The sequence below is a fragment of the Talpa europaea genome (genome assembly GCF_964194135.1).
Source record: "Talpa europaea genome assembly, chromosome: 11".
Lineage (NCBI taxonomy): Eukaryota > Metazoa > Chordata > Mammalia > Eulipotyphla > Talpidae > Talpa > Talpa europaea.
This window is the reverse complement of record NC_140078.1, coordinates 65,968,322-65,981,862: the sequence shown is the minus strand read 5'-3', so window position 1 is coordinate 65,981,862 and position 13,541 is coordinate 65,968,322. Positions and strand designations below refer to the sequence as shown.

The 13,541-nt window shown below is 38.3% G+C and overlaps 1 protein-coding gene across 1 annotated transcript in view; it reads right to left on the bottom strand.

The window, feature by feature from the left end:
- ERC2 (ELKS/RAB6-interacting/CAST family member 2) overlaps positions 1 to 13,541 on the bottom strand; it is a gene marked incomplete at both ends in the record, with an annotated part of 688,274 nt that overhangs the window by 285,986 nt on the left and 388,747 nt on the right. The window contains one exon of the mRNA XM_084248450.1: positions 6,070 to 6,205. Within this exon, the coding sequence (XP_084104576.1) occupies positions 6,070 to 6,205 (136 nt within the window). The remainder of the gene's footprint in view (positions 1 to 6,069; positions 6,206 to 13,541) is intronic.

Here is a 13,541-nt window from a genome sequence, read left to right as displayed (position 1 = left end):
CTGCTGGTCAGATTTCTTTTAATGGCAGTACTTAGAAGTGTACCATAACACATGATCATAGATCACAGTTAGAGTAACAATTTTAAGCTTAGGGAATTGAAAGAGAAATGAACTTAACTCGGTGACTTGGAGAGATTAACATGTAGATACGAGGTTTAAAAATTGCTGCTTAAAGCATACATGTCCCTCTGTGAAGAAACAACAGCAAAGCTTGGGAACTTCATAATGAACTATATGTTTTGCTGAAAGCTATGCATTTTTGAGGTTTATGTTGTTTGTTATACTTCCTCTGTTAGCAGATTCCAACTCTAATTGGAGGAGCAAAGTAAAAGGAAGTCCCCTTGGAAAAAAGATATGAATGTACAGAGTTGCACAAATTGAAAAATAAAATTGTCTTTTTAGCTTTTATTATCTTTTAGAACTCCACTAAAAGGACAAAAATAAATGGGAACATACATTTGCTTTTTAAACTGATCACACTTGGGTTTAACCACTGGCAGAGAAGAAACTTTACAGTTCCCTGGGAACCTATAATTTGAAAACGGAAGCACACAAGAACAGACTTTAGTTTTCAGGCAATAAATTGAAGAGAATTCTGCAGACACACAACAGAAAAGGAACATAAAATATTGGCTTGTACATTTCTTAGAATGTTAGTTCATTAACTCGATAAGCTGCACAAGGAAAAATGTAGCCAAAATCTACAAAGATGCCCACTGGGACTTCAAATTGGCATATTTACTCAGCAAGAAATAGCTAGAGGTTGGAGGGGGAAAATGCACCCCATTCTAAAAATGACGATTGAGTGTGAATCTCCAGAAAGACACCTTGCTGAAAAATCTCCATGTGGACTCTAAGAGGACACACAGAAGCTCAAAGCTCCAAGGCCAGACATAAATATCATGCTCCAAATTGTGTCCAGGGGAACAGTTCTACAGAATCATGCAAGAAAATCACAATCTTTCATATCTACTTTTCACACACAATTCAACATAAACTTGAAAAATGTTTTAATTTTCCCTCCTTCTTGCCCTACATATTTTTAATGTTTTACTGGAGACTTTTACCTACTGGTATGTGCTCTATAGCTGCATTACTCATCAGTAAAAAGTAGTTGCAAAGCATTTGTTGGGCGATACTCCCAATGGTCACTGTCTTCCACTGTTAAAAGTGCATTATCAGTCTCTCTGGGAGAAAGCTCTAGTAACTGAAACCCACATAGATCAGAAACTGTGCGAGGCTCCAACATAAACCTCATCATATTTAACCCACCCAGGGAGGTAGAAACTGTAATGTCCACTTACACATAAAAAAGGGTCATAGAGATTCTCTGCCTAATAATAATAATAAGGACCTGTATTTGAACACTATGCAGTTCAATTCCATGGTCCTTTGTTTGTCTTTCCCTTTCTGCTGTCTTTGCCAATTCACACACAAAAAAAATTAAGACATTTAATTAACAGCACTCTATAGTCCTATAGGTTCTGGGTACTTCCTCTGAAAAATAATAATTCAAGGCATTTTCACACAAAAAAAAATAAAGGGACTCAGGGAAAATAGACTAAAGTGCCCCCTCTTGTCAATGGGTCAATATGAGCAAGCTGGGGTGCATTCTTTGCCCAAGCCCTGCAAACCCAGGGGACTCGAGTATGAAGCTACACCACAGAGGCTGCAAACCAATGGTCAATTCACCTGCACATATGCTCCATTGAACATGCAGAGTGTTTTAAAAACTGAAGTAGCTTTCTAAAATCCATAAACTTCACATAAAAACTTACATTTTATGACAATCACAAGGTCCCTCAGTCCCAGACCCACCTTTATAGCAATAATTAGCCAAAGCTTACTGGTCCCAACTCCTGTCAATGAGGCGTGGGCTCTAGTTTCCCAAGAGGTTATATCTATACATCAAGGCCACTGCAGTGGTAATTTTTCATCATATTTATGAGTTTATTATAACATCACTTATTTATAATGTAAGAATTCTTTTGATAGGTTGGATGATTTGTCTCAATGCTTTACCTCTCCTTGTATTGCCCTTTTACTATGTCTTCTTCTTGGATAGAGTACATTTCCCTATTCCTCGACTAACAGCTGAGCTTTGTGCCTTGTTTTGACCAATGAAGTAGCACTAAAATCACAGTGTTAATTCAAAACCAAACCATATATGATGTCTCATGTTTTTGGCTTACTCTCATGTGCTCTGCTAGAGTCACCAGAAGACTTTCTCCTGAGTGTTGATGGCCCTTTTGAGTCTCAACACAGAAACATATAGAAGGGAGTTGCTCCATCCACCCACAGATATGAGGGAGAAGCACAGGTGCCCACTCAAAAAAATCTGAAAGTATTAGAGACACTCAGTCAACCTGAAATCTGTGAGGATAATGATCAATGTTTTGAAGTCTGCATTTGGGGATGACTTCCCACAAGGATTATGGCAATTGCCAACTGATACATCTCTACTAAAATAAAAAAAAAAAGATAAAAGACAAACTGAAAGAATAAGACATCATAATTTTTCTTACATGCAAACCTGTTTCTTATTTATGTTAATGTCCTAGACCCTGAAGGTATTTGAGTTTGCAATCTTTCCATAAAACTATAAACTTAAGAACTAAAGAAGGTTGGGTTTATGAATATTTCTCAGTCTGACAATATATCTATAAACCTGAAATGGGCCACTTTTTGCTTATTGGTATGTTCTGGCTTGATAATATCCAAAGAGCAAGGCCACTCCACCTACATTTGAATGTGTCTTCAATTTTCATACCAATCTCTTTTTGGAGTCTGAGCCAATAGTCATAATCGTTGCACACAATACTCAATCTGATATTTATAATATCTTTTTGGTTGGATGTCAGGACATCCAATTATTAGAAAATATTAGCATAGGCTAAATCAGTTTTAATAGATGCCAATCCCACAATCATCAACCAACCAACCAAACAACCAGCTCCTAATTGACTGACACTTAAAGGACTTACCAGGCTAAGTCATAAGCAGGAGTTATTTAAAACAACAGCAATATTAAAAAAAAAAAATCAAGTGCCCCCAGAAAGGAAAGTTTTGTCTTCAGAGGCAATAATTACTGCATCTGAGTACATCTGCTTAACAATCCAGGAAAGTGGGAGTTTTACTCTCCATTAACCTTAACCAGAGACATTTTCATCAAAATTAATCATGATTAATTTTTATTACATTTCAAATCCTATCCTTTATTTGGGGTGGTCAGGAATGCAACTAAGCAATTCCAGACCATGTTATCTTTTATGAACAGGTCTATGAGGTAGTTATCATGGTTCCCCATGAAAATATTGCTAGACAAAAGTTCATGGGCCAAAACAAAGCATTAATTTCCATAACTAGATGTGTTCTTAAAAAAGAAAAAAATTATTATTACAGAAATGACAGAAACATTGATCCTCAGTGTATTATCAGAGTAGGACTATAAAATACTCATACATATAACTAAAAACACTTTCTAAAAATATTTCTTTCTCCCATTTCCTTATTATTGTAACATTCAATCATTAACATTTATTTTGAGTACAGCTGGTGTCAAGTACAACTCTAAATTCTTTGTATGTATTGGCTCCTCAGTCCTCACAACCCTGGGCTGCAGGCAATTATAATTCCCATTTTACTGATGAGAAAACTAAGACTTAAGGAGGGTAAGTAACCCCCAAAACATTCAGCTAGTAAGTTTTGAAGCTTGGAATGAATCCTAGGAATTCTAATTCCAGATATAACAACAGTTAGGTCACTGCCACCAGGGTCAATTGGCATGTCTGTTTTGTGCCCTGACTGTATCTTGCTCTATGCAAACACTGTGCCTTTGCTGACAGTTCTATTGCCTGAAGGGTCTTCCCCACTGTTCAACCCCTCCCATGTCAAACTCATTCAGCTCCAAATCCTACCTATATTCCATGAAGATTCTCTGCTATATCACATTTTCTTGCCTTCCTCTCTTAATTCTCCAGAACTCTCACCATTTCAAAATAGTCAGAATCAGGTTTGAGTATGGGTGCTCCCACTTACTAGCTAAATAATTTTTCAAATTATTTAATCTCTTGAACTCTTCTCATATATCAAATGACATAATAGTTAAACTACCACATATGGTGACTGCAGCACGTACTCCTGTGGTTTTACCTGCCTGTTACCTCTTCTGATAATAGAACTTCTCTTTCTAGTGAAAGGTTACCTGTCCCTACTCTCACACCATAGGAATTGGGTAAAGCTATGCCCACCCTTCTAGGTGCCAGGTGATTGCATGACTTGCTCCTGTTCTGGCTAATTTATACACGCTATCATTCTTTGAACTCTTAAGAGAACCACTAAAAAAATCTTTCTCTTCCCCCTGGAGAAACTGTGCTCATTGAATACTAGCAGCCATTGTTGGCATCATTCTGGCAGCCTTCCTAGGAACAAAGTCCACAAAAGCAAATCACACCTGTGAGTAGATGGAAATAGATTCCGATATGTTGTTAAATATCTGAATATAGTCAGGTGTCAAGTCCACTGCCAGTCTTCTCAGTTAATTGAGTTTACAGATTCCTATTTTATTTGTTTCAGTTTGAGTTGTGTTCCTGTCATTTGCAACTAAGATTCCTGACTAGTCCAACTGACATAAGAATTAAATAGCTGCATGGGGTATACAGCACAATTTCCAGTATATTGAAAAGTTCAATAAAGAGTACCATACTACAGTTATTGTTCCTCTACATTCGGTTCTTGAAGGCAGGGAGACCTGCCTTCACATCTATCTCCACCTCATCCTAGGAGTCACTTACAACTTTTTCTGAGACTCCAGTATTACCATATGTAAAATCACCAACATTGATGTGAAGAATGTGAGGAATAAATGACAATGATGCCTGGCGAGGCAATAAAAGGTTCTGCAAATTTTACTTGCTGTTATCTAAGTCTCCAATCTAACATTGAATATGACTGATAGAGAAACTAGGACCCAAGACTCTGAAAAATGATTTAACCAAGAACATTGAGGAAACTATAGATTTAAATAAGGTACTGACTTGTGCTACAGTGGTCCCAGGACTAAACAAACAACAACAAAAAAATGATGCTACCATTATGCTATCTGAACCAGGCATCAATGCAAAGAGGATTAAGTGACACCATTAAAGTCTCTCCAGGACACAGGAAAAAAAACTAATATTGACTAAGTCACCCCTATGTAACCATGCTTTGTGCAAGGTATTTCCTTATATTTTCTACTTTGGAATAATTATTTATTTTTGGTCAATTAAAAAGATGAACTGTGAGTACATATTGAAATTATCTAGCTTCTTCTATCTCCAAGGAGGGAACTTAATATATAACAGGAGAAAGACACTAATTAATAAGCAAAATTTAATATGAAGCCCAGCCAAGTTGAACTTCAAGTGTTCTGTTTAAAGGCACACTGGAATAAATAAAGGAACTTCAAAGTGAACACCCTGTTTTAGCTTGAATGTTTTATTGAGCACATGGGGAGAGCTCCTTTGCCAAAAATAGGGATCGTTAATGAGGAAAAATTGGTGTTTTCAGTCAGTTGGTTGGTTTCCGAGATAGGGCTATCCATTCAGAGATAACTATATTCAACAGAGAAGACAGAATAATGACCTGTCTATGTCTTGGAGTTTTGAACAAACAAAAACCAGTTTTGTAAACTGTCTGAGATCAACTTAATGCATCCTTTTCCAAGTGCCTTCTGTGATGATACACACACATTTCCCTTCTACTAACACCAAAATGACTTAAATATAATTCTAAAAGGAAGATATTTCTAGGTTTTAAGTTTCTTGCCAAGCACATAAACGCAGTCCTTACCTTTTAAGGTAAGATACAGGAACCAAGAGACTCTGCAGCATTAGCAGACTCCTCCATAATCAGTTTTTCTTGGGTACCATTTTGAAAATGATGCCATTGAGCTCCCTGGGAAAACAGGGCTGGACTCGAGCAAAAACACACTCACTGTTTCTGCACATTTTCCCACAGCAATGGGTACATTTCAGAGAGAGTCAATCTCCACTTATTTAGGGTTTCATAGGAGAAGCATGGACTTACCTGCAAGTGCTGTGAGTTGTCAGCCATGCTATCTTCTCGCCTGCGAACTTCTTCCAGTAACTGAGCATTCTTTTTCTTTTCTAACTGTTGGTTGTGCTTGAGGTTGGCCACCTTCTTATTCTGATCTTTCATATGCCTGAGAAAAGTCAGCATAGCTTGGTTAAATTCAACCACTGGAAGAGCAAATGTCACAATAGAAGTACTAAGTTTAGAATATCATGATACAAGTTTAGGAAAATTTGGAACCTTGGAATATTCTTTTCATTTAACCACAAGTATATACTGAGCATCCACTTAATGCCAGGTGCCAGGATGGCATTGGTGTTGCAGTGGTGAAAGAGACGGGTATAGTCTTCTCTCTACTCATGGAGCTTGGTGTCCAGCAGGAAAGACAGACAAGTACCAAGGAGACATAACATAGGTTTCCTAATGTTGAAGGACATAGCATTCTCTGAGAGACAATGATGTACATTATCTGTGTGATCAGGCAGGGGTGGGGAGATGACTTTTTTCACTGAGGCCAGGGAAGGCCTTCCTAAACAGTTGAGACTATGGTGGAGTCTTGAAGGAGCCTGTCCAAAAAATGCCAGTGGAGGAACTTCCCAGGTAGAGAGAACAGCAAGTGTAATTCCTAAGGCAGGAAAGTACCAAGTTACTTGGAGGAACTAAAAGGCTGCAGTGAAGATGGCCTAAGGCAGCAGGGAAGGAGATGGGGAAGGCAAGTGGACAAAGAAATGGGACAGCAAAGGGAACCAGGAAATCTGAGCAGAACAGGATCCTATGGTCTGTGAAGGGGAACTTATTTTCCTCTAAGTGGTTGCTGTTTTAAGTATTACTATTTTCTTGGACCATGTTCTTATGAGATCATAATCCATTACTTAGATTTTAAAATAACAGGTACAAGGCACGAATCAAATACATTGTCATCACTCAGCTCAAACAAAAAAATGCTTTGTCTACTCATCATGGTAAATACAGCTCTGGTGCTTGGAATAAAAGTTCTCAATGAATCTATAGGATGTCAAAGTAAAATCATAAAGTGATCAAGTGGGTAAAAGACTAGGGATAAAGGGTAGGTTAAAAAGAGGGGGAGGGTTTACAGGCTTAATGCGGATTATTTCACTAGCAACATTTAGCAAAACATTCCACAGATTTAGGCAACCATGTCCATGGCAGCTGTTATAAATCTAACCCAACATAAGAGAAGGCAGAAGAGCAGCGCAAAGAGCTTGGAAGCAGTGAGCCTCAGAGGAGGGCATTGGAGCTGAATCACTTAGGGTCCTTTCTAATCCCTCACCCCATCTCCCAAGCATTGCTAAGTCAGCCACTGTTACTGAGCCCTGACTCCCAAAACAAACATATTGAGAACCACTGCTCTTGTGGAACTATGAAAGAAATGACACTAGATGGTAAACAACAAACATATTAAATTAAAATAATGTATAATCAAATGGAGGCTGCTCTCAACAAGAGACTCTATTTCCAGTCCTCATAAAATTATATACCCCCCACTCCCTCCCACTCCAAGAAAATGAAGTTCAAAAGAATTGTTTATAAAGCTGAATAATGTGCTATTAGGAATCCTGTTAATAAATATTTTCTGAACACTTTGGCTCCTTATGAATAATTACAGAACCAACTAAACAGTGATTTAAATATTCCTGGTGACAGTTATTAAGACAAAATAAAGAGAGACAGAATAACCATCTCCTTAGTTATTATTTGGATTGCATAATTTTAGCCTTATATATTCCTGTTATTACTGGATATATACTAATATACACATGTCAAACTACCAATTAAGACTACCTGCTAATCTTCTTTTAGGAAATTATCTTTTGGCTACTATAATGATGTTAATAATGACCTTTTACTTCCTAAGTGAACAAGGATATAGTATTTTCAAGGCTCATACTAACCTGGAGCAAACACATTTTCCACTTCCTTAGGAAATAAGGTCAGTGCTCACTATCAGGATGTAACTATTAGAATCCTCTCCCCTCCCCTCCCCTCCCTACCCTTTGAATGGAATTGTTTAATAAGAAAACATTTTTATAAAGTACTTATTCATTATGTTGTGGCACATAAATAAAACTGCTAAACATTCTCCTACCACCACCAAGTACCAGTTATAAAATAGATTATGTTGCAAACATCATTTGCATAGTTAAAGATTTCTTACAAAGTTCTTGGAAAAGTCTTAATATATATAGACCCTACTTTCAGGGATATTGCTGTATGTTTTTCTATTCAAAGGAAAAACCCAACTCCACGCATCCCTTAAATCTTTCCTGTGCTGAGAATGAATGGCTGAGAAAAATGAGAAATGGAAATTCAGATACCATGATATCAAAAGCATCCTCCAGCCATCCCTTCAAATACTGCCTTACCTAGGATACCAGGAAATAAAAAAGAAAAGGTGGGTTTAAATGGTGCTGCTTAGGATTTGGGTCAATTAGATTGACACAGAGCAAGCTGATGAAAATGATCATCTAGTCTTTGCACTCTTTTACATCAATAGAGAGAGAGAGAGATAAAGCCTGTCCCTTCTCCTGCAGGAACACTACAGTTTTCAAATCTTGCAATAGAACTCTTTCTCTAATTAAAGCATTCTTAAAGGTCAAAAAGGAAAAGAAGACTTGCTCTGGCAGAGATAGGAAAGAGGCAAAACATAGGGTGGGAAAATGTGAGCAGAGTCTCACTTTGTAGACAACCCTGCTCTCAGGTGCCTCCTAGGGAGGGCGGAGGGCTCCTGCAGCCTGGATGAAATGGCAAGTGATGGGGGAGGGGGGCAGGTGGAGAACTCATGAAATTTGAAAGTATCGAATCCCTCAGAACAGAGAAAATGCCCCCACAGAAGCTCACTAGATACTTGTTGAAGGGATGATTTTTGCTAGTAATAGCTTCAGCATTTACAAGAATAAAATCTTTAAGTGACCTATCAGTCCCCTAATCATTCCCCACAAGCAGAAGTCAACCCACACTGAATAAATCATTCTCCACTCAGCATAGCTCTCAATTGTCTCTAAACTCAGGAAGATTGAGCCCCTGGCGGTGCAGACTGCGAAGCCCTCTGGCAATATTGTCTCAGAAGAAAGTGTCATTGATACCCACTTTACAAATTCCCACCTACTAGGCAACTCAGATTCCAAGGTTCTGCCAGAGACTGACCGCTTTGTGTTTAGAAAAATAAAAGATTCTTTGGAGTGACTTTTTTTCTCCATGGAATACCATTAAAAATATATCCGATATGCAAATTTTCTTTTTTTTTTTAATTTTTTCTCAGGTGTAGTCCCCATAGAATTTCCACCACCAATTCACCCATGCACCATCACCACAGTCCCTTGTGTTCTTCCTGTCCTCACCCTGGTCTCTTTCCCTCCCCCTCCCTTGCAGAATGTCTCTGATTTGTAGTTGTCTTTTTATTGTTGTTTGGTTTTTGTGTGTTTTTTATTGTTGTTATTATTTTTTCCCTTGGTCCCTCATTTGGTTCCCCTATATTCCTCCTATAAGTGAAGCCATCCAATATTTTTCTTTTTCCTTCTGACTTATTTCACTGAGCATAATCCCTGCTAGCGCCATCCCTGTTGCTGCAAATGGCATTAGTTTATCTTTTTTGATTGCTGCATAGTATTCCATTATATATATATATATCAGATCTTGTTGATCCAGTCATCTATTTGGGGCATTTAGGCTCTTTCCATGTTTTGCCTATTATAAATAATGCTGCAATAAACATGGGGTGCAAGTATTCTTTTGAATTAATGTTTTTTTGTCCTTTGGGTAGGTCCCTAGGAGTGGAATTGCCCAGTCATATGGTAGCTCCATTTTTAGTAGTTTGAGGAGCCTCCAGACAGCTTTCCATAGTGATTGGACCAGTTTGCACTCCCACCAGCAGTGTAGGAAAGTTCTTTTTCACCACATCCTCGCCAACATTTGTTGTTGCTAGTTATTTTAATACGTGCCATTCTTACTGGTTTAAGGTGATATGCAAATTTACTAAAAAGCAATTATGGGATGGGGGATGGATGGAGGTCAGTTGTAGAGGTAAGGTTGGTTTTCAACATTCAATTTAATTTAACCAGTTTAATAAAGCAAGTCCAGTTACTTGTCAAAATTCAGCCATCATTGAGGAATTTGGATTAAATGAAAAAATTCCAATAGGCATCAAGATCAACAATGGTTATCATATTAAGAGTGAATGGTAAAGAGGGCAAAATTCTGCTATTTCATTAGAACAGTTTGTCAAGTTGAAATGAGAAAGTGTTCTCTAACTTGCTTAGAGAGCACATCTGGCTGTGAAGGCTTCTAGAATTACATAGTTCAGAGTACAGGATAGGGGACGCACATGTTTCTCCAAAGGCATGTGTATATTTGTATACAAAGGAGAAAATCAAATCTTTTAAAATATCCGCAGAAGCAAGATGACATTTTTTACCCATCTGGTCTCAAGAGCTTTGCAAGATTGATAGTATCTACTGTTTCAGAAGATGCACTAGCTCTTTCATATGTGATCAAGGAGTATAGCTGAAAAAAGCATTTTTGTAGCCAATTTTTACAGCATCCATCAAAGTGAACATGTCTTTTACCCAAGCAAAGTTATTTCTAGAGAAAAGTAGTCTACAGAAGTGCTTGCACACCTGCACAAATATATGTATTCTCATCACAACATTATAAAAGTGAAAATTTGAAAACTACCTGATCATCCATCAGAAGGAAACTGACAGAGGAAATCGATTCTACTCATACTATGGGAACCTAAGCTAGCTAAAAAGGTTGAGGCAAAACTGAAAAAACTTCAAAACATGTTAATCAAAAAAGAAAGCAGGTAGCAGAATAATATATATAGTCTGATTTATTTATGTTGAACTATAAAAGCCTATTTGGATGTGTATATACAAACATGCATAAAAATGGAAACTCCTGGAAACCCCACACCAGTTTGTAAACAGTGGTTACTGCTAGGAAAGAAATGGGATTGGGGAGAAGGGGAAGCTTTAACATGTTAGAGTGTGTGTGTGTGTGTGTGTGTAAGTGAGGAAGGAGATAAGCACACAAGAACATGCACAGATAACAAGTGCATGTGGCAATGATTTCTGACCAACCAAAACAGAATATTGCGACCACCAAACATTGTGTCTTCCCCCTACCAAGAAGTAATCATCATTTCAACTTTTATTCACATGTATTCATTTTGTCTGTTCTTAAACATTGCATATATGGAATTATACAGCACATACTATTTAGCATCTAACGTCTTTGACTCAGCATAAGGTTTTTGAGTTTTATCCATATCATTGCCTATAAAGTTCCATCTTAATGATGAAATCAAGCAGTGAATTGATTAAATGAATTAATTGAATGAATTGTATTGAATGAATATACTGTACTTTGATTAGCAATTCCCTTGTTAAATGGGTATTGGGGCAGTTTCCAATTTTTCATCATTTAAAAAGGTTACAATGAACATTGTTGTACCTCTTCTCAGGGGGGTGGACATACGTTTTCACTTCTCTTGGAGAAATAACTATAGTTTTAGCTGAGCGTATAAAATGGTACAGTGCCCATGGAAGACAATTTCTGAGTTCTATGGCTCTTCCAGGATCAGCTAGAGTGCAGGGGTTAGAAGCCTAACTCTGGAGCCAGGCTGCCTGGACTCCCCATTAGAAGTCCAGCTCTATCTACCTGGGTGACCATGGGCAAGTTTCTTAACCTCTCTGTACCCCAGCTTCTTCACATATAAAATGGAGATAACTGTATGTATGTCATAGGGTTGCTGTTAATGAGTCAATGAGGAAGTACAATCAAAATGCTTAGAACAGACCCCAGTATGTTCCTCCTCTCTTTCACTCTCAGCTCACAAAATTAATGCATTCATGTCTTATGTAATATTGGGAATACATATTTACTGCTTTGCTTCCCAAACTGGAACAGGCGGAATTCCAAATACCTCAAACAATGGACTTTGGAATGCATTATTAAGCCCTTTTTATCATACATTTACCTTCCACTTATGCTTTCTTAATAAGAAGATGAGTTATGTTCCTGGAAGAGAATCTTAATGGAAGCATTACAGGAAGGTTGTGACAGGCACTGGATAAGTGAGCTGGGAGCCTGAAGTGACTGCACAAGTAGATGGGCCACACACACACAATGGAAGCTGACAATGAGTATTGCGTGCAGAATTTCCCATAATAAAAGCTTTTACATTTAACCACTGAGATGATTCCATTTTTTTAAAGCTTGTAAATACCATTCAGTACTTCGGCATAGCAATAAATTCTAGAAAGCTATCATAAATATTCGAAAGGTATTTTTATAGCACATACAAATGTGCTAAATATCATAAGCATGATATTCCTTCCTGGAAATGGAAGTATCTGGCCAGCTGTGGCTACTTGAATCCAGTTTTCCTCCTAGCAAAGAGCAACAAGCAGGACCCAAATCATAGATAAGAGTTCCATGATGAGCTAGAGCTCTTGGATTCTGTGTTTTACAGTAGCCTCTCACAGTCTATCTGGCCACTGACTTTGATTAAGTGCTTAGTTCTTTGTCAAACACTTCACCAGAATGCATACTCATTGACAATGCTTTCCCTTTGCCTAAATATCAATGGAATGTCACTCCAAATCCCAAATATGAATGGAACCCAGTGATTGAGAATCCAAGCTAAAGAGCATACATGCTGACAGCCTGTTAGAGAAGACCCCAGGACAGAGAGCAGAGAGCCAGTACCTCTCCATTGCTGTCTTGCCCTCCTCCAAATGTATTTGGTAGGACTAGCAAGCTCCCACAAGAAACACCAAGGGCAAAGGCCAGGCCTATTTCACACCCTCCTCAGGTTTCAATCCCTGAGCATCTAATAAGAAGCTGTTCTTCCAGGTGAGTAGATCCTCATGGTTGTATGGGTCACATGACTAACAAGCCTAGCTTCCATTCACTATTTACGAAATAAATTGCTTATTGCTCAGGCTTCCACTCAGGCCTGGCGACCCAGAAAGCACAAGCTGGTTACATAGGTCTGAAAACAGTAGTTAGCCTTGGGATGCTTATTTTCCTCATGATCAACAAATGTTTACTCCCTCCCCACCCCCACACCCGGTAGTGTGTCTCTGGTTTATAGTTACTTGTTGATTTCACTACATCATGGCTCCATATTTACCATGGTGCCTTGAAGCCACGCTGAGGGTCAGCCATGCAGGAGTACAGACAGGGAAAGAGGACAAGTGCTCACCCCGTTCTCCGTCACCTCTGCTGTCACAATAGCTCAAGCCACAGTCATTGCCTGCCTGGACCATAATGTTCTCCTCATGTCCCTGCTGCTACTCTTGCTCCCTTTTTAACCCATTCTCCACCTAACAGCAAGAGCAAGTATTTTGAAACAAGTTGGATCAAGCACAACATGCATATAATCCTCCAGCAATGGTTTTCCATTTCCCAGTGAATAAAATCATAGACTTGTAGACCTCACC